Source organism: Pygocentrus nattereri, chromosome 19 (assembly GCF_015220715.1).
Source record: "Pygocentrus nattereri isolate fPygNat1 chromosome 19, fPygNat1.pri, whole genome shotgun sequence".
In the NCBI taxonomy this organism is placed as follows: Eukaryota; Metazoa; Chordata; class Actinopteri; order Characiformes; family Serrasalmidae; genus Pygocentrus; species Pygocentrus nattereri.
Window position 1 is genome coordinate 8,971,141 of NC_051229.1, and position 26,792 is coordinate 8,997,932.

General features: G+C 40.1%; 1 protein-coding gene across 2 annotated transcripts in view; it reads right to left on the reverse strand.

Moving 5' to 3' along the window:
• Positions 1 to 26,792, reverse strand: part of LOC108430182 (ephrin type-B receptor 1) — a 406,692-nt gene that overhangs the window by 114,199 nt on the left and 265,701 nt on the right. For both annotated transcript variants that reach the window (XM_017702512.2, XM_017702510.2), the window contains exon 7: positions 20,110 to 20,234. In XM_017702512.2, coding sequence (XP_017558001.1) covers positions 20,110 to 20,234 — 125 coding nt within the window. The remainder of the gene's footprint in view (positions 1 to 20,109; positions 20,235 to 26,792) is intronic.

The following is a 26,792-nucleotide window of genomic DNA, read 5'->3' on the forward strand; positions in this document are numbered from 1 at the left end:
AATTTTGAAAATATATTGGGAAAAAACTTGGAGTAAAAAAATAAACACAACTGAAAAAACAATATAAAAAAACTGACCATAAAAAGTTCTCTGGAATGATACCAAAGAAGCACCACTTTTAGTTCGATAAAGAACCCAGCTCCTTAAAATAACAATTTTGTAAATGAAGAGCCTTTTTAAAGTTTGAAGAACCTCCATATATGTTTTAATTCCACTGTGTAGAAGCTCTGGATTTGCACAGAGCTTTCCTTATTGTTGGCAGCAGAAATACTTTTTTGCACTAGCCTGAAATATTTGAGTGTCCATCCATACCGTTCTCCTATTGGTGGCTTTTTAGACCTGCTTCATCATAGTGGTCCCTTTCAGAGATCGTGGTTTACTAATTCTGCATGTCATGCTAGGCTGTTTCTGGCTGCAAAGGCACTACATCAGTGTAGCATGCCACAGATTCCAGGACGGATGTTGAGGGCAGGGTTCAGGGTGGCAGCAGCCATTGTTCTTTATCTTCACTCCAAACAAACACAATTTAACCAAAACAGGCCACTTTTCAGTGGCTTCAAAACTAGCCTTTTCAGTCATTTTCTCCAAAACCAAAACCTATGTTGGGCACTTTTCAGTGCCTTTAAAGCTACACTTTTCACTAACTACTTGATCTTCTGCTGCTGCTGCTCGTCCTTCCCTCCATCTCTGCTCTTTTTAAAGGCCCACCTAGGCTGAGAGGGAATGAGATCTCGTTGCTATACCTCCGTCACTGCCCTTGTTCTGCAGCTTGTGCACCTGAGTTGGACATAACGTGTAGTCTGGTGGCGTCACTGCGGAACAGTGATCTGGTGGTGTTTGGGATTCAGACTCTGCCTTCCTGCTAGCTCTCGCAGTAGTCATCGGGGCCCGGGGGGTGGGTGCATGGCACAATCAGCTACCGGTAAACAGGAGATATTAGGTGTTCGAGGACTGTACACCTATATTCCTTTTTGTGCCATTATGTCTGCGAGGAAGCACGGCCGTTTTATCTGAGCCTGGTCTCTGAGCATGTGTTCCTCAGCCCTGGCTTGGTTTCCTGGTCAGAGTGTTAATGACTCATAATTATGATGCCATCCATAATCGAGGACTAGGGACGGTCAGCTCTGGCCAAAAAAGAGGATTGCATGGTCCTACACAATTGTTTCAGCTTGTTAGCAAATTATTAAGCGCTTGATGAGCTGTATTAGGTGCATTTGAGCAGAATAAATACTAAACTGTGCACATGCAGTGGCTTTACTGGTCTGGAATGGCCAACCCATGTCAGAGTCAATAACAGATAATAACTTCAGCCTTGTGAAGTCTGCACTTTGTGTAGTGGCAAAGTGGTCATCATATATTTATAAACAGTTTTTGTAGATATTTGTTTACCGGTCTGGAGCCTCCAGAGGAATAACAGCCACAACCATCAGAGCGAATATGCAAACAAAACAGTATGAATGTTAAAGAACAGTGCGAGAGAGAGGGAAAGCTGACAGAATGACATAAGGTCTCAAAACGAACTCAAGTCATTTTCATTACAGAGTCTGCCTGCTGCTCACGGCTCATGCTGGGTTCAGTAATGGCTGACCCCCAGCAGTAATCAGCAGCATTAGGCCATATGGAGCCTCGCGCAGTGGACACTGAGTTCAGTATAGTTTTGAAGGACCATGTTCAGTGTTGCGAGAGAGAGATTCACAGTGTGATTACATTTAACAGAAGCAAGTTCAGATCAGTGGGGAAAACGATATCTTGGATTTCAAGACTTGCTTAAATAAAATTACACATAATTAAATCATTAAGATGTAACCAAAGTCATTTAGATTAATTAGATTTTCACAGTGGTGGTGAGAGGAACCAGACATCTGAAAAGTTCAATGCCTCTAAAAGCTACTTCACAGAAGATAATAACCCAAATAGTTATAAATATGCTGTCTGCTGACTGAGACATTGTATTATAACAGTTTTTTGGTAAGATTTTGGCCTAAAACATTATTTTCAAAGCTGTTAATGGTGGAGTGGTACATGTAGGGTGTTGTATCTAAAAACACTACCTGCTACTTACGCTACCTACTACTTACACGACCATTCAGAAATCTGGAACTGCTTGCCATATTACTAACTTATTTTATTCCATTAAAAATGCACTCTGTTACGACTTAATGATTTATTCATTATTAGATGTTTTTCAGAAGAATAAGTCAGTGTAGTCAGTGGTAAATATATACTAATGATAGGAATTTCTTGTCAAATTACAAACTTTGATATTTAATCACTACTTTTAAAATACGGTTTCTTAATTTTATTATAACACCATTCTGAATGTTATGCAGCTCGATCAGTTATTATTACACAGCTACACCTAAAATCTCTTACATTTGAGTTCTGATTACTAAAAAAAACATACTCCTAATAACCACCTGCAAGACCTGGTAGACAAAACTGCCCCCTTCAGATAAGCAGCACTTAAAGCTTTCATCTTTGAGAGAGAGGAGAAAATCAAGCTGCTTCAGATCTGAAAACATCCACAGGTGTTTCTGTCCGTCCTTCCACTGTGAGAAGATGACTCAGTGCTGTGGGTCTGAAAGGATGTGTAGCTGTCAATAAGCCTCACTGAGAAAAACAAGTAAACAAAAACGAACACAGAAACTGGACTTTGGAGATATGAAGATCATGGACTAAGTCTAAATGTGTAACTGGGATTATATGCATTGTGAGAAGCAGTAAATGTAAGGAGGTGAGAAAAAATATCCCTGTAGGTTTTTTTGAAAAACTGTAAGAACGTCTCTTGAAAAGAATGGAAGCTGTACTAAAGGTAAAGAATCACACACTAAATACTGAAATGTGATATTATATTTAGCTGCTGATGCTTCTGTGTAATTTTCTGTTAAGTATGTGTTTGTGTTTGCCTGATGCTTAAAAATGATTAATACTTTTGTCTGGGAGTGTTTTTGACTTCGATGTTTGACTGGGAGTGATCTCAGTACTCCTCACTGCTCCATCTGCAGCAAAATTGCTTTTATTATTTAAAATGAGGATCCCAAAAAATTTGAACAGTGGTGAATTTCAGAGACATTTTGATGCTAGTGCTTTCATGCAAATGATTCACACAGCAGTTAGGAGATAGCAGCGGTACTTTTACTGAATTAAAATAAGGAAAAGAAGACATCCTGAGAAGAACGTTCCATAATGACATTGTGCCAGCAGCGTTTGATTGTGTGTCAGTTTTTCTCGCTGTGTTTTTGCACTGCCTGGCTGTGTTTCCTTTTAGCGAACTAGCCAGGAGTGGACCTCTCCTGCTGTCAGTCAAATGGGGATTAACAAAGCCCCTCCCTCTCTCCATCCACCCCCTGGACGAGAGTTGGAGGGAGGGGCCATGGCAGCCAGCCCACAGGAGCAAGTGCCAGGGCAGGACAGACAGGGTCCTCAGTGTGTAATCTAGGAGCAGTGGGAGGTGTCCAGCAGGGGGCTGGCGTCATCTCTAGACTAGCCAAGCAGCTCGTGCTGCATTTCACACATGCTTGAAAAAGCAACACACACACACACACGTACAGATATACACATGGCAGAGCTGGCACTGGCTTTGGTCCCTAGAGTGGCATACGTGTGCCACTTCCCCCACCCTGGCAGCACATGCCAGCCTCCTGCAGCATGGCAAGAACACCTGGCCGAGCAGAGGGCCGTGGCTCAAATCCACACTCAGAATAGAATTAGAACAGTGCGCACTCCAAAGCCAAATGGAGAACACAGCATTATAACAGCAAAGATCCATGCTTAGAACGTCGAATTACAGCACTGCTCAAATGCTCAGACCTTCAGATTTAGTGCGGGCCCTCTCGCTTCCACACTGCATCCCTAGAGGCATCCATCTCTGACCGCACAACCATTCTGTTCAGTTATGATTCCTTTACAATTGATTCAGTGCATCATGGCTTGTCAAATTTCACCACAGTTCATGACTTTTCTGGTGTTATTCAAAATATTTTTTCAAAAATACAGGGTGATTCAAAAAGATTCATCCGATTTCAAAATGATTTACTTCACTTGTAAATCATTACAGAACAATGCAGTACATTGTAAATGGTTTACATGAGCACAAAAGTTAATTATGTCATTTTACTACTGCTCAGTACGATCCTCCTCCAGCTGTACGGACATCAACACCATAATCAAACTCATCACATACTTGATTGAGCACGTCGGGTGTCACTGCACTCACAGCTCTTTCAACACGATTTCGGAGATCATCCAGTGCTGTGGAACCAACAGCGAACACTCCGAGCTGTTGGAGGTTCACAGCGGACGAAAATCATGGTGTACTGTTATGCCAGATTCACTCTTATTGAAGTGGAGAATGCAGAATGCTTTCTGATCAGGGGTCTCCATCTACCTTCAGACTGAATGGAGACATCTTCTGGTGACAGTCAGAAACTCTATGACTCCCTCTTTCACTTGGTATGTGATTGGTTCCTAGACGCCTCATCGCTGTAAAATTATGTTGCTTTGAAATCAGATGAATCTTTCTGAATCACCCTATACACTGAAAATGTCAAAAGAGGCAGTATGATTACTTGCATGATAGGATTGCATGATAGATTCTCTGCATCATGTTTTTAAGATTGATGGAAAATGGTTCAATAAAGAACCTTTCTGAGAAGGGTTCTATATAGCACCCAAAAGGGTACTTCTATTGCTACAAGCTCATATATTAACAATAACAATCCTTTTTAAGCACTGTCTCCATCAATCCGGAGATCCATTTAAAGACGCAGAACCGTGTAAGCATGCAAAGGGTCTTCGAGTGTTATTGGTTCTATTTAGAACCACTTTCTTTATCAAAGAACCCTTGAAGAACCATTTTTTATGTAGTTTGTGTAATTATACTGGTTCGTGACATAAAACAAAAAGAATAAACTCAAAAGAGCTGTTTTTGCAGGTTATTTTCCATATATGGACTGCATATCCACATATCTAGAACAACTCCATTCACATCAATGTCTATTTATCTAGAGCAGTATGGGTCCAAATCATAATGTTTTAGCAATGTCTAAAACAGCTCCAATCTAATTCACATCAACTTATCCAGAAAACACAACTGCCATATATACCCACATACCTAGAATATAAATGATCAAAAATCTAGAACTGTTCTAATCTTAACCAAGTCCAATTATCCTTCAGCACTACAACTCTCTGATATCCATATAACTAGAACAACTTTGATGGCTGGCTTATCTAGAACAGCACTGGTCTAATTCCCGATTCATAGCTTTAGAAAGGATTTAGAAAAGTCTAGAACATCTCTCGTCTTATCTATATCCACTGATCTAGGACAGTGCAACTCTCATGTAAAGCCACATGTCTAGAACAGTCTGACCTCATAAACATCTATTTACCTAGAACAGCATAGGTTTGCATCTTAAACTTTTAGAAAAACACTAGAACAGCTCTGATCTCATCCACTTATCTAAGACAGCACATATCTGATCTATATACACATATCTAGAACAGCTCTGATCTTAACATATACTTGTCTAATTCATATGATTCACAAAGACTCAGGCAAGTCTAGAACAGCTCTAATCTATATACAAATATCTAGAACAGCTCTGATCTCATCCACTTATCTAAGACAGCACATATCTGATCTATATACACATATCTAGAACAGCTCTGATCTTAACATATACTTGTCTAATTCATATGATTCACAAAGACTCAGGCAAGTCTAGAACAGCTCTAATCTATATACACATATCTAGAACAGCTCTGATCTCATCCACTTATCTAAGACAGCACATATCTGATCTATATACACATATCTAGAACAGCTCTGATCTTAACATATACTTGTCTAATTCATATGATTCACAAAGACTCAGGCAAGTTTAGAACAGCTCTAATCTATATACACATATCTAGAACAGTTCTGATCTTAACATCTATTTATCTAATTCACATGATTCACAAAGTTTCAGAAAAGTCTAGAACAGCTCTAATCTCATCCATATACACTCATCAAGGACATCTATAGTCACATGTCTAGAATATTGCTGGCTTCAAACATCTATTTATCTAGAACAGCACATGTTTGAATCACAAACCTTTGGAAACAACAAGAACAGCTCTGATCTCATCCACATCCACATTTTTAAGACAGCACAGCTCTTATCTACATATGCATATCTAGAACAGCACTGTTCTAAATCACATGATTCACAAAATTTCAGAAAAGTCTAGAATAACTAATCTCATTCACATCCCTTTATCTAGTAACTTTTAGAACATCTTTAAACACATTTCAACATCTACTTAACTAGAACAGCACTGGTCTGATTCACATGACTTCAAAAGTTTCAACATGTAATATTATTACGATTATTCACTATGATTAGAAATATAAGTCCATCGATCCTAAAAGCTCACATTTGACCTGATAAAAGTCGAAAGACTCTGAAAAGACATTCCAGCTGTTGGTTAATTCAGTGCTGTCTAAAACCCCAATCCAAAATTCATTCACAATAAAACAAGGCAATAACTGGAATGTTATTAAACACTTAGCCACTGAAAATCACCAGCACTGATAACCAACTGCATCAAACTCCAGATCTGAGCACTGTTTCAGACAGGACTGAGAACCTGCTCTAATATGTACTTCAAAAAAACTCTTCATATCATGGAATTCTCAAAGGCAGCGTATTTCTTTAATCAAGACATTCAGCAATCCTGGGCCACTCTGCGGCATTCTGTGGAGGGCTCCTGGTTTCCGATGGACGTGTCAGAGTGAATTTTGGCGAACACACACACCGTGACTAAGTGTGTCTGATGGCTTCCGAGAAAGCAGCGTTTCAGGATCGCTTTCATTAAAGCTCTTTTAAGGAACGGGATGGAGATAAAACAGGACTCGAAGCTTCCTGTCACGTCAGCGCGGAGCAGATAAGCCCCGTATGATAATTTAATTTGGTAAATGGATCAGTAGAGTCGGCTCACAGCCACACAGCTGCATTTTAATGCACACTGATCACACATCTTTTGATCTTCTGAGGCGAAGGTCAGGGGTCAGCCATTAATTCAAGCTTTCCACCTCTTTCTGACCCCCTCGCCCTCCTCTCACTCACACACACACACACACACTGGAACAGGATTGTGCCACATTGTGGAGACCTGTTCACACACTCATATTGTGGAGACCACAAGTGTGTGTTTGTGTCTCACTAGTGGAAACACAGAAATAAAGAAACAAAGAAAGAAAAAAACAAAAGAGAAAAAAAGAAAGGAAAACAAAAAAGAAGGAAAGAAAGAAAGAAAGAAAGAAAGAAAGACAGGCACTGATTTTTTTTTTCATTCAGGTTGTTCAGTATTCTGCAGTGTCTTAAGCATTAGTGTATGTGGTGTGTGTGTGTGTGTGTGTGTGTGTGTGTGTATACACATTCTATTTACTCTTTGTGTAATGCAAACACTCGTTCATCTAAATCAGTCTATCCATCTGCTGGGCTGAACCAGGAGGAGTAAAATGCAGAGAGAGAGAGAGAGAGAGAGAGAGAGAGAGAGAGAGAGAGAGAGAGAGAGAGAGAGAGAGAGAGAGAGAACAAGAAAGAAACAGAGAGACAGGGAGAGATAGAGAGAGATAAAATGAGCGAGAGAGATGAAGAGATAAAGAGAGCAAGAGAGATCGAGAGAGAGATAAAGGGAGTGGGAGAAATAAAGAGAGAGACATAAAGCGAGAAAGAGCGAGAGATAGAGAGAGCGAGAGAGATAGATAGAAAGCGAGAGAGAGAGTGAGAAAGAGAGATAAAGAGAGCGAGAGAGATAAAGAGAGTGAGAGAGATGAGAGAGACAGATAAAGAGAGTGGGAGAAATAAAAGAGACAAAGCGAGATAGATAGAAAGCGAGAGAGAGCGATAGAGAGAGAGATAAAGAAAGCGAGAGAGATAAAGAGAGACAGAGTGAGATAATAAAGAGAGAGACAAAGCGAGAGAGGGAGAGAGATAAAGAGAGATAGAGAGTGGGGGAGAGAGAGTGAGATAGAGAGAGAGAAAAAGAGAGAGAGAGAGATAGAGTGTGAGACAGAGAGATAAAGAGAGCGTGAGAAAGATAGAGAGCGAGAGGGAGATAGAGTGAGTGAGAAAGTGTGAGAGAGATAGAGATAAAGAGAGTGCAAGTAGGACAGCGAGAGAGATAGAGAAAGATAGAGAGAGAGATACAGTGAGAGTGAGAGCGATAGAGAGAGAGAGAAACAGATAAAGAGAGCAAGAGAGAGATAGAATGAGAGAGAGGGAGATAAAGAGAGCACAAGAGAGAGATAGAGTGAGTGAGATAGTGTGAGAGAGATAGAGATAAAGAGAGTGCAAGTAGGACAGCGAGAGAGATAGAGAAAGATAGAGAGAGAGATACAGTGAGAGTGAGAGCGATAGAGAGAGAGAGAAACAGATAAAGAGAGCAAGAGAGAGATAGAATGAGAGAGAGGGAGATAAAGAGAGCACAAGAGAGAGATAGAGAGTGAGAGAGGAAGATAGAGTGAGTGAGATAGTGTGAGAGAGATAGAGATAGAGAGTGCAAGAGAGAGAGCGAGAGAGATAGAGAAAGATAGAGAGAGAGAGGGAGCAATAAAGAGAGATAGAGAGTGGGGGGAAATAGAGTGACAGAGATAGAGAGGGAGAGAGGGAGATAAAGAGAGCGCAAGAGAGAGATAGAGAGTGAGAGAGGGAGACAGAGTGAGAGAGACAGAGAGCGAGATAGAGAGAGATAAAGAGAGCGAGAGAGAGATAGTGAGAGAGAGAGACAGAGTGAGAGAGACAGAGAGCGAGATAGAGAGAGATAAAGAGAGCGAGAGAGAGATAGAGAGTGAGAGATAGAGAGGGAGATCAAGAGAGTGCAAGAGAGAGATAGAGAGCAAGAGAGGGAGACAGAGTGAGAGAGACAGAGAGCGAGATAGAGAGAGAGAAGGAGAGAGGGAGATAAAGAGAGCACAAGAGAGAGACAGAGAGCGAGAGAGGGAGATAGAGAGATAAAGAGAGGTAGAGAGTGAGAGGGAGATACAGAGAGATAGCGATAAAGAGAGCGAGAGAGATAGAGAGATAAAGAGAGCACAAGAGAGAGAGCGAGAGATAGAGAAAGATAGAGAGAGAGGGAGAGATGAAGAGAGATAGAGAGTGAGGGAGATAGAGAGATAAAGAGCGCAAGAGAGATAAAGAGCGCAAGAGAGATAGAGAGCAAGAGAGGTAGAGTGAGAGAGATAGAGAGAGATAGAGATAAATAGAGCGCAGGAGAGAGCGAGAGAGATAGAGAAAGATAGAGAGAGAGAGAGAGGGAGAGATAAAGAGAGATAAAGAGTGAGAGAGATAGAGAGGGAGGGAGATAAGGAGAGAGAGAGAGACCAAGAAAGAAAAAGCGAGAGACTGAGAGATTAAGAGAGAGAGAGCAAGAAAGAAAAAGAGAGACAGAGAGAGAGCGAGAGAGATAGAGAGAGAGAGTGAGAGAGATAAAGATAAAGAGTTAAAGAGAGTGTGAGAGAGAGCGAGAGAGATAGCGATAGAGGGAGGGAGATAAGGAGAGAGAGAGAACAAGAAAGAAAAACAGACAGAGAGATAGAAAGGGAGCTAGAGAGAGACAGAGAGATAGAAAGAGATAAAGAGAGCAAGAGAGAGAAAGAGAGTGAGAGAGAGAGCTAAAGAGATAGAATTCTACTGATGTGTGCAGTTACACACAGTCATATGCAAAAGTTTGTGCACCCCTGGCCAAAACCCTGTTTTTGTTGATTTTTCCAATTGAAAATAAGTGAACACAATACAACATCTGCGCAAATACACGTTTATAGCAGAAATGAATGTGGCCTGTGCAGAGGTTATAAGCAAAGGTTATGACACATTTTATAATTTATGTTTTATTTTTTCCCCAAATATTTTAAACTCAGCCAATAAATACAAATTCTGCACCAACATCTGCATCTATTTAAGCATGTTTCCTGTGGAGAATGTGTTAACATATTTTCACTTAGAAAATCGAAGGAAAAAAAAAAACGTAATTTGACCGGGCGTGTGCAAACCTTTGCTTATGAGTGTAGAAGTTGAATAAATTATCAGAAAACTCAACCAGAATACGTGAGCTATGCTCGCAGCCCTGTTATTGAAAATGAGGCAGAATCTGCTGGCTAAAACACACACACACACACACAGGTGTGGCTCCAGTTTGCAGTTAATGGAGGCCCTGACCTTTTCCAAAGCAAGTTGTTTCCAGCGCAGTGAAACAGCCAGAGAGAGAGAGAGAGAGAGAGAGAGAGAGAGAGAGAGAGAGAGAGAGAGAGAGAGAGAGAGAGAGAAAGAGAGGGGGGGGGGGGGGGGGGGGGGGGCGAGAGGGAGAGACAGTGAGCTCAATCTCCTCTTGAGCTTTTTTTCAGACTTCTACTGCAGGACCACTGAATGCATCTGCTCTTGCGAATGGGTCATTAAGGACACAAGGCCTCTCTCTCTCTCTCTCTCTCTCTCTCTCTCCTCCTCCTCACACTAAAGATAGCCCCAGCCTTATCTCCTTAGGTCTTAGTCGATTGGACACCGTGGTTGGTGTGGTATTTTTTACGTTTATTTTCTGTTCTGCCTACTGTGTGATGGGCATCATGGTGGATAAGCAGACGGGACAAAAATCCAGCACCGCATAACACAATCAGGACCATGGAGAGCTCCCTGACTACAGACGCGGCTCAAAGCCTACGTTCACACTGCCAGGCTGAAGTGGCACAAATCTTATTTTAACTTGACAGAGATCTGATTTTCACTCACACTTACAAAATCCAAAGCATCAAGTGAGAGAGACTGGATCTGAGCAGAAAACTGGAATGGAGCAATGAGGCTTTATGGCAATACGAAGTCCCAAAACATATGTAGAGGGACTTTCAAACTGCCACTGGCTACAGGAAGAAGAATCACCTTGCCTGCCCCAAAGACTGCCCTCAACTCACCTAAGTCTAAGTCCGTAGGGAGGATCTAGCCACCCCCGGTGGTGAGGTGCTGTCTGTGAATGCAGCTGATATGAGAACAGTGTTAAGGGTGAACCCCCGTAAAGCTGAAGACCCTGACAACATCCCTGGGCATGCGCTCAACAAGTATGCCGAGCAGCTAGCTGTTGTCTTTCACATCTTCAACATCTCCCTGGAGGGGGCTGCTCTCCCAACATGCTTCAAATCAGCCATTATCATCCTAGTGCTGACGAAGTCCTCTGCCACCAGCTAACCTCAACTGTCATGAAGTGCTTCAAGCAGCTGGTCATGGCACACATTAAGGAATCCATTCCATCAACACTGGACCCCCATGAATATGCCTACAGGCAAAACTGCCCCACTGAGGATGCCATAACCACTGCCATCCACCCGGCTTGATCCCATCTGGACAACAAGGACGCTTATGTTAGAATCGTTCTAGTCAGCACACTCCACTCACTTGGACTAAGCTCATCTCTCTGTAGACTTCTAGACCTCTTGAGTAACAGAACCCAAACTGTCAGGATCCAGAACAGACTATCCCCACACTGAGCATCGAAGCCCCCCAGGGTACTTTGGTGTGTACCTTGTCCTCTGCTCATGTACGACTGTACTGCCAAACATTACAAACATAACATCAAGTCTGCTGACGATGTTACAGTCGTGGTGCTCATCTCCAACAGAGCCCAACCAACATGGGATTTTTGGGATTTACTGATATCGATATTTGAAGATTTAAAAATATCGGACGATATTATTTTTCTTCAGAAATGCATAACAAAGATTTTTCCCAACAATTGTTATGTGTAGTTATTTAGGGGTCCTAACCAAGATAACATGACATCATGCAGTTTAAAAAATAAGCTAGCAATTCTGGGAATCATTATATTATCAAAGAAATTTAATGATTAACCAGATTACATATGGTAGCATCTGAACAAGGAGTTTTACTCAAAATAGTAACTCTACTTTGAATAATGTGAAAAATGTTTCACAGCATATCGATGTGCTCTGCACTCTAACAAAGTAGCGCCATTCCAACACCAGCTACACGTTTGAAAGAGAAGCAGGATAACTTTTGTTTGGCTATTAAGCCTTATTAGATACCTGTTCAGCTCATGTTTATTAATGAGTCATTTCCGATGTACCGACTGTAACTACAGACATGCGAGTCGCAGATATATTAAGCATTGTTTCAATTAAGTGTGATTTTTCTGTTTCGATCCAGCGTCTTCTTCAAATTTTCCCATTCCACCTTAAATGGTGCAGCAGTTATATTCTGGCACCTGAGGGTACTGCTTTAATTGCTGCACCATTTAAAGTGGAACAGGACATTTCTAAAAAGAAGTTGCCGATTATATATTTATTTATTGAATGTTTTTCTCGTATCTTTTGTACTGTATTGTCTACACTATGTACACTGTACTGTTATGCACTTGTGTGCTTGTGATGGTCCTGGAGGAATGTTTTCATTCACAGCGGTGTACTTGTATACCGCTGAAATGACAATTAAGCCTCTTGAACTTGAACTTTTCTGAAATACTGAAATATTTTTAAACATGAATTATTTCAAAAAGCCTATTCTTTGAAGAAAGCCACTGGTTTAAGTATGGCTCATTATGACCTTCTTTATGTATTTGTGGGTTTTGCTGGGATCATTTGTTTGGGTTTTATAAACGGTTGGTGTCCTTCGGGTTCTGTTAAATGCTGCATTTCTCAGCCACACTCAAAGCTTCTTACAGAACAGGATAGCCTTCAGTGACATAACGGCTAAAAAAGGCAGCCTTTGCTGGCCTTGAAACAAGCAACAGCATTTCAAACACAAACCAACCTCTCTGTGACAGCAAATCACACGATCACAGAAACATACAAGATGGGATTTACTATACTGAATTTATCTAAACTACTGCTCGTTTAACATTAAGCTTATCAGCTCACCTCAGCTGCCTGGAAAAAAAAAAAACAAACAAAAAAAAAAACATCCCATCTCACAAGCTTCATTTTATCCATCTTTCTCTATGCAGACTGGCAACTGGCACTGACCCAACCATAAACTGTTTAATTCACTGATTAGTTGGTAAATCGAGCTCTTTCCAAGTCAAGAGGGGAGTGAAAACATCTGCCCCGCAGCAAAAAGCCCTCACAGCCCTGAGCTGCTGTTCTTTTATCCAAATTTCATCTTAACTGATAACACAGCAGCGTCACTACCAGACCTGAAGTGCCCTGACTACTGACTACTTCAACATGCAGAAGCACAGAGACACAGTTCAGTACTGAGCAACACCAGAGCACAATATAATATTAAATATAATACAAAAGAAACTGTATAAACTGTAAACAATGATCTAACTAACTAAGCAAATAAATATAAGTAAAGAAAATTCAGATTAGTTAATCTATTATTATTACTGTATAATAATAATAATAATAATAATAATAACAGCAGTTTGTTGTGTTTTGTTGTTTTTCTATTTTTTTAAATAGATACATTAATAAGAAATTACTACTAATACTACTACTACTACTAATAATAATAATTAATTATTATTATTATTATCATTATAGTAGTTATAGCTGTTTTTTATCTCAGTCCTCAGTGAACTGAGCAGGCGTGGAAGTGTAACAGTCTTCAGTGTCTGATGGCTTTTCTAATTAATTATCTGGCGCGTGAGCTCAGGCTTTTTTATTCAAGTGGCTCTAGAGCTCAAAGTCATTTTTAAACAAGGCGACATGCCGCGTTGTGTGTGTGGTTTTTTTTTTTTGTTTTTTGTTTTTTTTGCCGGGACCCTAAGTGTATTCGGCTGTTAATCAGCTTTCAGGCTGAACTCTGTAATCAAGGACATGATTAAAAAAATAATAATAAAAAAAGAAACAAAACAAAACAACAGTCGTTCAAACATAAGAGCAGAGTGGAATGCAAACAAGGCCGTGATTGATATCAGAGCAGTAATCTCTGAAGTGTAAAAATGTTTATTCCAAAACATTCCACCCTCTGGCTCTCATTTCCTAAACCTCCGCCTCCACTCGCGCACACACACACACACACACACCCACGCAGACAGAGTGAAGTTAGACTCCGATGCTCATCACTTCTGCCACATTTTCAGTCTACGCGTGAAGCGCACGGCAGCTGAAACTACCGATCTTAATCATAAACCGATCTTCTACAGGTAAACAGCACCAACTAAAGGACGACAAGCAAATCCATTTCTAATTTGAAGGCCCACATTGTGTATTTGAAATGTGTTATTTTGTTAGCTTTGTTTTTCAACGAAAGAAAAATTATGCACCGTGAAAACCGGGTAAATGTGTAAATCAGTAAATTCTGATAAGGAAGCAAAGAGAAAGTAATAGCACAGTAAACATAATATACAGCAAAAGTATAGGTATTTTGGTATTTCGGTACGTAAAAGTAGGTATTTTGGTGTACAAGCCTTTTTTTTTTTTTTTTTTTTTAAAGAAATCTCTACCTTGTAGCTTCCACCTTGCTGGTGTACATTTGAAGAGTGCAGCCCATCTGTTGGTGCACAATTTATCTTCTAGCCCTTCATCAGTGGCCAGTTTCTGACCGAAGAGCCAATCTTGGCTGAATATTTTTGTGTAGTAGACCACTCTCAGACTAGCAGTGATACACTCTGATCCTGTGGTCAGAAAGTGACCAATGATAAATGGGATAGCTATAGTGGACCTTTAAGGCACATATTTCTATAATAAAGTAGCCAGTCACTGGAAATGCAAGTTAGATGCTTCTAATAAAGTGGCCAAGTGAGTTGAAGTACAAGTTATTTGTTTCTAATAAAGTGGCCAAATACAAAGAGCAAGACAGGTGTTTCTAATAAAGTGGTCTGTGAATGGAAGTATGTGGCAGATGTTTCCGATAAAGTGGCCAGTGAGTGGAAGTACAAGGAGGGTATTTCTAATGAAGTGGCCAATAATTAAGTACAACGTTGGTGTTGCTAATAAAGTGGCCAGTGATAGAAAGTACAGTTTGTGTTTCTAATAAAGTGGTCAGCTGTGGACAGTCGTGGTTGGAGATGAAGCAACATTTTTGACCTATGCAAGCTTATAAAATTGTGGTACACAATCATAAAGTGTATGGCAGCTAATGATAGAGCACTTTAATGTGGCTAATGAATTAGCGAGTGACAGAGAGCTTTCACTGCCTTTGATATCTCTCAGTTCTCTCGTGTCTTACATGAGAAGCCGTTTGCTGCTTATTTCCCCCTCCACATTTGTTTAAGAAGTGCTCATCTATTTGCCTAAAGGAGCCACACAGCAGAAATAAGGAGATGATTACTCTTCATGCATATTTATAGGTAAATAAGTGTTTCCACTCATGGTGTTTGCATATCGCTAAACCATTGTGGAGAGGGATCTTCATCCCGCGGCTTCTGATTAAACTCATTTTCATAACCTCGCTCATTGCTTCACGCTGCACATCGTCACACAATAAACATGAAGAAGAAAAGTGGAATGGCTTTTACAGAGAAACAGTCAGACAATCTGCTTAGATATTCATTAGTGTGTGCCATCATTCAGCGTTACCTTTGCAGCAGCATCTTACCTGCAGTTAGAGCAGGTAAACAGTGCAAAAGCAAAGCAACCAACCTTTTTTCACCTTCATCTTGGTCTAATAATGAAAAGCTGAATGTGCTTTAGAGTAAATTATCTTCATGACACGCCTGGTTCTTTGATATAACGTTATTGATTAGGATGTGTGTGAGAGTCATTTCATGTCAGGCTCGCTCACATTGATAACATTTGAGATGCTCATTTACACAAATGTAAACCATCAAATTACAAAGATGGGACCTGAGCGCAAAAAAACAGAACTGAGTACGGCAAAAATGTCTATCAGACATGTGCAAGATTGTTTCTAATAAGATGGTCAGTGGTTGTGCAAGATAGGTGTTTCTAAAAAAGTGGCCAGTGAGTGGAAGTACAAAGTAACTGTTTCTAATAAAGTGGCCAGTGAGTGGAAGTACAAAGTAACTGGTTCTAATAAAGTGGCCAGTGAGTGGAAGTACAAAGTAACTGTTTCTAATAAAGTGGCCAGTGAGTGGAAGTACAAAGTAAATGCTACTAATAAAGTGGCCAGTGAGTGGAAGTACAAAGTAACTGTTTCTAATAAAGTGGCCAGTGAGTGGAAGTACAAAGTAACTGTTTCTAATAAAGTGGCCAGTGAGTGGAAGTACAAAGTAAATGCTACTAATAAAGTGGCCAGTGAGTGGAAGTACAAAGTAAATGCTACTAATAAAGTGGCCAGTGAGTGGAAGTACAAAGTAAATGCTACTATAAAGTGGCCAGTGAGTGGAAGTACAAAGTAAATGCTACTAATAAAGTGGCCAGTGAGTGGAAGTACAAAGTAAATGCTACTAATAAAGTGGCCAGTGAGTGGAAGTACAAAGTAAATGCTACTATAAAGTGGCCAGTGAGTGGAAGTACAAAGGAAATGCTACTATAAAGTGGCCAGTGAGTGGAAGTACAAAGTAAATGCTACTATAAAGTGGCCAGTGAGTGGAAGTACAAAGGAAATGCTACTATAAAGTGGCCAGTGAGTGGAAGTACAAAGGAAATGCTACTAATAAAGTGGCCAGTGAGTGGAAGTACAAAGGAAATGCTACTATAAAGTGGCCAGTGAGTGGAAGTACACTGTGGAAGTAAGTCTACACTGTTTGATTGTGTCTCCCTGGGCTTGAGCAGAACATACAGGGTGTGTTTGTATTTGTATGCACAGTGTTTAATCTCAACCTTGGAGGAAGAAGAAGAAAAAATAAACAAGTGATCTGTGTCAGTCGTTTGTTTGTTTGTGTGCAACTGGTAAGAGAAAGTGTCGCTTAACCTCTCTCTACACCCATCAGCTCTGTCACTGCTCTCTGTCTTTATCTCTCTCTCATGCATTTTTTCTACCTTTACTTTTATTTTTTACCTGTCTTTTCTCTCTCTTCCTCCACTCTCCTTTTTCTCTCAGACTGTCTTTCTCTCTTTTTTCTTTCCCTAGCTCTCTCTTGCTCTCCTTCTCTCTCATCTTTTTCTCTATTTCCTTCTCTCTCGGTCTCCCTCATTCCTTTCTCTTGCACGTTCTCGCTCTCTCACATTTTTTCTGTTGCCATTTCTCTCTTCCTTATTCTCTCTCTTTATCCCACTTTCTCTTGTTCTCCTCACATGCTCACTCTCTCCCTGCTTCCCTCTTCCTCACCTCACTTTCTCCTTTTCTCTCTCTCTAATTTCTCTTTTTTCTTTCCCTCTCTCTGTCACTCGCTTTCCCTAGGTCTCTCTTGCTCTCCTTTTCTCTCCCCCTAATTCTCTCTAATTTCCCTTCTTCTCTCTCTTCTCCTCAATTCACTTTCTCTTTCCTTTCTTCTCTCTTCTAATCTTTTTTCTCTTTCCCTCTCTCTTGCTTTTTTCTGTCTTTCTCTCTTTTCTTTCCCTAGTTCGCTCTTGCTCTTCTTCTCTCTAAACTCTCTCTCCCTCCTCACTCTTTCCCTCCTTATTTTCTTCCCCTAGCTTTCCCCTGATCTCTTTTCTCTCTCATCTCTATATCCCACTCTTTCTTTCTCTCTCTCTCTCTCTCTCTCTCTCTCGTTCACTCTCCCCTTACCTCTCTATATCTCTCTCTCTCCATCTTTATCCCCTTTTCACTCTCTATCCTCAGCTCTCTCTTGCTCTCCTTCTCTCTCATCTCTTTCTCACTTCTCCCTCTTTCTTTTCTCATTTAGTTCTCTCTTGCTGTCTTCCCCTCTCTCTCTTTATCCCACACTTTCTCTCGTTCTCCTTCTTTCTTTCAACTTCTCACACTATTTAATATCTGCCTGTCTTCCTCTTTCTCTCTTTTTCTTCCTCTCTCTCACACACACACTAACCTTTTCTCTCTTTCTCTCTCTTTCTGTGTCCATCTTTAGCCATCTCTCCCTCTCTCTCTATCCTCTCCCTCTGTTTCACAGTACAGTAGAGGGGCATTTCTTCTGTCATAAGACTTGGAAGACAAATGGAAGTTGTCACTGCTGTGGTGCTCTGGACCAAAATAGTACCGGCTCAAACTGGACTCCTCTTCTGGGATCTCTCCTACATCACTCTCTCTCTCTGTCTCTCTCTCTCTGTCTCTCTCTCTCTGTCTCTCTCTCTCTCTGTCTCTCTCTCTGTCTCTCTCTCTCTCTGTCTCTCTCTCTCTCTGTCTCTCTCTCTCTCTGTCTCTCTCTCTCTCTGTCTCTCTCTCTGTCTCTCTCTCTCGGTCTCTCTCTCTCGGTCTCTCTCTCTCGGTCTCTCTCTCTCTCAAGTTCAAGTTTGCTTTATTGACAAATGTACATTTGTATTGTCAAAGCACAACAAAAATGAGCTGTATATTAAAAGTTATTAAAAACTAAATAAAACTAAAATAAAAACAAAATACAAACCGAGATCAATATATGATAATGCAACAGTTAAGAGGAGAAAGTGTTAATTATCAGTTAATAATATAAAAGTACATGTAATAATAAAGCAAAACGTATTGAATGTGCATGTAGTTTATAACAGGAAAGGGAAGAAAAAAGTCATCAAATATATTCACGTGATTAAGAAGAGAAAAAAGAGAAGGAAACAGGACATTTCTATTACAGATTACAGATGCATATATAACAGTAAGCGAATGCTGTGGTTTGGTGGTCACTCACTGTCCCAGAGTTTATGGAACACATATCTGGCTGCAGTGGGCACTGCTGGACCCTCTCCTAATATAATCACTAATTTATCTTTATCTCCCAACATCCTGAAGTTGTTTATCTGTTTTTCAAATTGGTTAAAATATTTATTTCTAATGGATTCATATTTTGGGCAGTTTAGTAGGAAGTGCATGTCTGTCTCTACTTCACCTGTCCTGTAGTGACCACACACTCTCTCCTCTCTCACTAGCCAGGACTTTTTAAACCTGCCTCTCTCGATGGCCAGGCTGTCATCTAGTGTAGTCACGATGACTGAGTGGACCCCAGACTTCACTACCATACAGCGCAATGGGCACGACTACACTGTCAAAGATCTTTGTCCAGATTCTAACTGGGATATCAATCTTGTGGAATTGTTTCCTGATTGAATAGAGGGCTCTGCAGGCCTTTTCTTTCAGTGCATTCACTGCCAGACCGAGGCCTCCTGATGCACCAATCTTTAGTCCCAGGTAGTCGTAGGAAAGCATTTGATCCAGGTGTCTCCTAGATTGAACTTATATCTGCTTTTCTCTTCCTTTCTCTCTCTCTCTAATCATTCATGTCTCATGGAGGTGCAGATCTATCTATGAAAAACTATGCTTTTGCTCATTATTTTACAACAGTAACATGAGTCAAGAACTATTTGTTCAACTCTCTGACAAACACTGTGCACTTGGCTCTGACTTCTCCATGGAAACATATACAGCATGGAAGAAAACATGTGTACATGTTAAACTGAATAAAAGTGATTATCTATAGCTGCTGTCTATTTATTCTTGCATATTTCCCTGAGAAAACCAAAAATGCAGCTTTTTACACAACAATTTCTGGTTAACTGACACAACAGCAGATCAGGTTAGCTGTTTTTTTGCAGCTGCTGAGTCTCACTGAGCTAGAGGTGTGAGTGTTTAGCTTCATGCTCAAGTTCAGACCAGGCCAATGGTTAGAGATGTAAGTAAAATCGCAGCATATAGCATTTAGAGTTTGTAGCTTAGTTAACAAAACAAAAGGAATGTTTTTGGTTTCTTTTTTGCTTTCTATGTTCATTTTGATGGTTTCCTCAACATGTACACCTTCTCAGGGGGAGGTGTAAATATTTAGAAACTTCTAAGCTCACTGTTAAATCTAGCTTGTGTGATGCAGCTCGTTCTGATTTAGTGAAGCATAAACCTTAGCACTTATGTTACAACTAGCCTACTTTTGAACGTACACACAGCTGGTGCAACTGGCCACTGATGATTTCAGTCTGGAACAGCCTGAATCATCAAAAATTCAGACATAGTAACAAAAATATATTTATTTCTAAGGGATAGAGAAAGGATGGGAAATTATATAAAACATGTTGTGAGTGATTTCACTGCATAAAATAATGCAAATATTATAAGTAGATACAAGGCAAAAAAATACGAGAAATGTACACACACACACACACACACACACACACACACACAGTTCTCCTACCTTCTCGTAGTAGCGGAGCTCATAGTCCAGTATGATGCCGTTGGGCTGCTCAGGCTGTGGCCATGACAATGTGATGCTCCTCATAGTGGAGCTGACCTGATGAATTATAGGTACCATAGATGGAGCTGAGAGAGAGAGAGATGGGGATAGAGAGAGAGAGAGAGAGAGAGAGAGAGAGAGAGAGAGAGAGAGAGAGAGAGAGAGAGATTATTTTAATTATTAATTCTACAGCTACTGTAATTCTTACTGCGTTTAACCATGAATGGTTATTGAGCTTTCGTAACATTTGAACATTGTGCAACATTGAAACACAGAGAGAGAGAGAGAGAGAGAGAGAGAGAGAGATATTATAAGAGAGTGAGAGAAAGACAAGGATGAGAAGTGTGGGAGAATTTTGAGAGAGAGAGAACTAATGAGAGAGAAAAGAGAGTGAAAGAGAAAGATATAGAGAGAAACAGTTAAACAGAGGTGAGAGAGTGAGAAATCAAAAAGAGACATAAGTGTGACGGACAGACAGAAACAGCAAAAAAAAAGGATGATGGACACAGAAAGAGGGACAGAGAGAAAAAAGAGAGACATAGAAACAGAGAGAAAAAGAGAGAAAGGTCTTATAATAATTAAAACAAATTTAATTAAAACAAAGTCCTTGATCTGACCAGGCGAGAGAGAGTCCTTGTGACATAACAGTCAGTACTATGTACCACCTTTTTTTTCCAGACAAAATTATATCGCTATTTTCACCTGCCCAGGGATGAAGTTGATCAGTTGGCACTTCTTTCTCATGATGTACTTAGAACCAAGGATAAAAGTCTGGACTGTAAAAATCACATTAAGAGACAAAAAACATTCTTCAAAACCTCAAATAGAGAACAGAGCCAAAAACTGCATAAAAGTGTGAAATACGATTTCTCTTTGAGGACAAAAATGACAGTGTGGTAAAATCTCAGGATTTAAAACAGAAGAAAAAGTGGAGAAGAAGAAGAGAGAGACAGATAGAGAGAGAGAGAGAGAGAGAGAGGCAGACGGAAAATCATCCCAAACAGTGCTCACTCCTGCTGCGCCTGCTCAGCTGCTGAATTGATCTGACTTCTTCAGAAGGAAAACACACAGAAAGTGAGCGATTAGTCTGAGATGGTTTAATTTTTATTTCCTGTATAAAACAGAGCTCTTTAGAACAGAGCTTAATTTCCCTCTGCTAGTTTTCTGCTCTATAGCAGCGCTCTGTCCCCTCTGTCTTTAAACACACATGTACACACACATCAGTTCCACCACTCTCCCTCTCTGTGGGTGACAGTGTGTGTTCTGTCTGCTTTATTTGCTGTAGTGAAATAAAGTGTTGACAGATGATGCACCACACTGAGACTCATCACACACACATACACACACACACACACATCATTATCACAAATAACACTGTCTGTCTTAAACAGCCTGTGTCATAGAAAACTGGATTTTACTCACCATTGTAAAATGAAATAGGTGATTTATTTTGTAAACACTTCATCCCCATCCATATGGTTCACATATGAAAATTAGGCTGCATAAACAGCCCGTTTAATTAACTGTCTTTGTGATGTCATGAAAACTAACGTACATACATCTGCCTATTCAGCCTACATCAATTACTTAGTTTTTGTAATATTACAAAACGTAAATGTTCCATCGCTTTGCTGATCATCCAAATGGCCACGTTTGATTTTGAGCTAATTCTGGTTCAGATTTAGTATTGCCTGGGTCTCTTCTCACTCGCAGTGCTACCAGATAGTTGATATTCTTTTACTACAATAGCTGAAACAGGCTGTGTCAAATTATCATAGCAAATATCCATTTCAATGCTTTAAGTTATCAAAGATAAGACATAAACAGTCCATAAACATTTTTCATCCCAACCGTGGCAGTACGCTTTAGCCTAGAATGATCTGTTTTAGGCTTTTAAGCATGTTGGCTTATTTTTCCTGGCCATTGCACATCTCCACTGTCTGATTTGAACACACAGCTCTATCTACACTACATAGCCCATGTGTAATACATAAGCCCCCAGGCCAGATGAGGCCTGCCACCCAAACCTATCTAGCCCCCAAAAGTGTTTTCATTTTCTATCAATATTAGCTTGTTTCACAGTGCACTACACTTCAGTCCCCAGCATGCATTGCCATGTAATGTGCTCCAACTATCTTACCCCAACAACAATCTATGGGACAGCAGTTGTACCTCAATTCTACACAATTCCACACCAGTCACCAAACACACTAACTGCGTTTCAGCTGCAGTTCAGCCAAAATAAACACCTAAAATTTTAGCTCAGCAGCTCAGAAATTGAGCCAAAGTATTAATGCACTTGCAATAAAGAAAGGATGTCAGACATCTAGTTCAAGCAAATTGGTAGGTTTAAAACACTGAGTTCCTGTGTCCACATAATATTTCAAGGCAGAAATATGCAATTGCGTACAACATGTGCATGAATATTTTGTAACATAGGCGCTTCAGACCCCTTCCCCAAGTGGATGAATCTGATGATTGTGAGTGTGATGAAAGAGCATTTAAACAGGGCTCAGTCCGAACTTGGAGAAGGGCATGTCTTCTGAGGATGTGAGTGAATAACTACTTGTAACTTCCTCTTGTGCCTTGTCCAAGTCTTTCTCTGTTTTAGCCTTGGTTTTCTTGTTTCCTAGTGCTACGTGGTTTTGTTTACATCTATCATGTGTCGATAGTCTGTAGCCCCTCCCTCTGATTAGTCCCAGGTGTTTCTTGTTTCCCCCTCAGTGTATTTATACCCCTGTGTTTGCTCTGACCCTTTGTTTTGCATTATCTGTGTTACCCTGTTGCTTGTTGTCGCTGATCTTCTTGTAAGTTTTGTTTCTAGATTAATTATGTTTACCTGTTTTGTTTCATTATGGTCTGTTCTACAAACCTCTGCTACTTAAGTTTCTAGACTCAGCTAAATCGGATTTAAATAAAAGCAACTCACACTGGCATCAAGACTCATCGTCTCCTATGTTACACTACTGTCATCATAGTGCATCTTCATTAGTGTAATGCTGATTTTTGCATTTGAGACCTGAACGTTGAGCTGAACCTACTTTTTGAGCCTCTGCATGGGACGTTAATATGTAACACATCTTTAACATGTACATCTATCACAATTAAAGCACTATAAATAAACCTCATTCACATCTACTCTTTATGATTGATTAGGTTTATTATGAGTCAATATGAACGTCAAAAATAAATCATGCTAAAGAAATATGTGAAATGAGTGAATGAGCACTAAATCAGTACTCCTGCTTTACTTTGACATGCATTAACTGTATATGGAGCCAGACTCGTGGTTTAGATGACCACACACTCTTCTGCTCAGTGTTGGTAAATGGAGAGCTGTGGTCTTCTCTGTTCTTCTCTGGTGTGAGGGGCTTTAGCTATAGAGAGAGGGGCTTATCAGAGTGAGTGAGGCGAGCTACAGCACTGAAACAATCGTCCAACTGGTTGAACTAAGCAGCATCTTCAATTATCACAAAGTTCTCACTGCAAAACTCATCCTGAACATTCTGTCTCAACTTTATATAATACTCTCTCGATCAATTTCATTCTCTCTCTCTTCCTTTCCTTCTCTCCCTCTTTCATCATCCTTCTCGATCTTTTGTTTTCTCTTATGTTTCTCTCAGCCTTTTCTCTTAATCTCTCTATCATTCATGTTATTTTTGAGCTCTTTCCATCTCACCAATCCTTGTTCTTACTTTCTCCAACTCCTAGCTGTCTTTCTCTCTCACTTTAAGCTCAGTTTTTCATTCTCTTTAAATTCTCTTTTCTGTTATCTGTCTTTAATTTTTCTGTCTTGTTCTCTCTCTCTCTCTCTCTCTGAATTGTCTTCCTTGTTGTCTCTCTCTCATTCTCTCTGTCTCTTTAAATCCTCTTTCGTTCTTTTTGTCTTAAACTTTTTAGTATTACCCATTCTCTCTCTCTTTCTCTCTCTCTAAATTCTCTCTCTCTTGTTCTCTCATTCTCTTTATATTAGCTCCATTTCATTCTCTTTAAATCCTCTCTCTCTCTTTCTGGTGTTTTATGACAACAGATCTATTGTGTTCTGTCCACACTGAACACTCAATTAATCAGTAATGACCTGCTATGAGACTCTTACTTTAATTCTGAGATATTACTTTAATGAGAAGTATTCATTTACCAGAACACACACACACACACACACACACACACACACACACACACACACACAGTCCAATAATGACAAACTCTCAATAAGTTATTACAGTACCTCATTCTCTTCTCTCTTCCTCTCAACTAACTCTATACTTTCTTTTCAGTTTTCTCCCTCTCCCTCCACTTTCTCTTTAAATTACTTTTCCTGCATTTTTCTCTCACAGCAAAGGGAGAACACACACACACACACACACGTTATTTTGTTATTTCTTACATTGTGCAGTGAAGATGGCCAGCCTGACTTCTGGGCATCCTGCTCATTTTTCTGATCAATTTTTAATTCTCTTATCTAAAGCACAAGAAACTCCAACTCCTTCAACTTTTGACAAACACACAGACACATACATATTTTCTACAGTTATCAACAACACAAGCATGCGGACATATTGTGGCCTGAAAAAGTTCATTAAATGGACGAAAAAACAGGAACACACCCCTAAATCACTGAATTCAGGGGTTTCATTCAGTCCCATTGCCACGGGTGAATAAAATCAAGCACCTAGCCATGCCATGCAGTCTGCCTTTACACACATTTGTGAAAGAATAAGTCCTTCTAAAGAGCTCACTGAATTTGAGCATGGTCCTGTAATAGGATGCCACTATTTCAACAAGTCAGTTTGTGAAATTTCCTACCTCTTAGATATTCCACGATCAACTGTGAGTGGTGTTACTGAACAGTTGAAGTGTTCAGGAACTACAGCAACTGTAGTTAAAAAACCTACAAAGTTACAAAGCGGGTCGCCGAGTGCTGAGGCACATAGTGTATAAAAGTCAGCAACACTCTGCTGATCAATAACTGCAGAGTCTCAAACCTCCTCTGGCATAAACATCAGCACAAAAGCTGTGCTAGGAGCTTCACGGCATGGGTTTCCATGGTCAAGCATGGACGGAGTGGTGTAAAGCGCTTTCAGTGGAGTGATAAATCATGCTTCTCTATCTGGCAGTCTGATGGACGAGCCTGGGTTTGGCGAATGTCGAGAACATTACCTATTTGACTGCATTGTGTCAAATGTAAAGTTTGGTGGAGGAGGGACAATGCTATGTGGTTGGTTTTTAAGGCCCCTTAGTTCCAGTGAAGGGAAATATTAATACTTCAGCATAACCAAGACATTTTGGACAATGCTAAGCTTCCAAATTTGTGGGAACAGTCTGGGGAACAACCTTTTCTGTTCAGCATGACTGAGCCCCAGTGCACAAAGCAAGGTCCATAAAGACATGGCTGGGTGAGTTTGGTGTGGAAGAACTTGACTGGCCCACACACAGCCCTGACCTCAACCCCATCAAACACCTTTGGGATGAACTAGAACTGAGATTGCGAGCCAGGCCTTCTCGTCCAACATCAGTGTCTGACCTCACAAATGCTCTTGTGGATGACTGGACAAAAAGTCTCACAGGCACTCAAATCTTGTAGGAAGCTTCTCAGAAGAGTGGACGCTGTTATAACTGCAAAGAGGGACTAATTCCATATTACTGCCTATGGGTTTAGAATGGGATGCCATAAAAGCCCCCAATACTTTTGTCCATATAATGTAGTTGGACATTTTAACCGTTTAATTAATGGTAAACCTCTATGTTCTGCAGGTTTCTTCACACATTGTTTCAGAGAAAACTCTTTCAACACAACATCAAAATGATGGTAGACTCTTTGTGTGGAGAAGTCCTGAAGAAAAACTCCAGCCAGACTGTGCTACAAGGGGGAAACATGAAAGTCTTGGGCTATTCTTCTCACAGTGGTGTTAGTGAGTTTGTGTTCATTATAAACTAAGAAGTGTACAAATGCATTTTGGATGAAAACCTGTAGAAGAAAATTACAGTACTGGAACAGCCTTGGGAACCCAAACCCATGTATTCTTTCAAAGTAGGTTATTCTTACTTGTGGGCACATGATATCCATGTACAAAGTATGAATAACTTTCCACTATTCAATAAATGGGCTGAGGCATCCTGCCAATACTCTACTTTTTCAATAGGAACTTTACGGTCCTAATCTTGGGTAATGCTTATGTACCCTTACCTGATGTGGCTTGTCCCGCCAACATGGCTTTAATAAACCCACAGTGTCTTTCTCTCTCTTTGAGCAGGAAAAAGACTGCAAGAGAAAGCTAACAACTAAAGGAAAGCTGATCTAGCAAGTGTACCTAGCTTATCTGTCTGTTGTCCATTTGTTCATTATTCTGTTCTTCCATTGATTGGTTCATTAAACTCAGTAAAGTAAACAAGACCACAACCTTATTTAAGATGTTGTCAAATTAATTCACTTCTTCTATTACTGCTAAGCCTCATCACCTGTCTATAAAGCTCTAAACTGCAATTCATTTCTGTTGTGGCTCAGGCTGGATTCACAAAAGTGTCTTAAGAAAGAAAATCTTACATGCATGTCTTAAGACAAAGTTATGAGAAAATGATATTCTTCTAATAACTTAAGAAGTAGCTTATTTTCTTTTCTTCACTATTTTCTCAAGAGTAATACT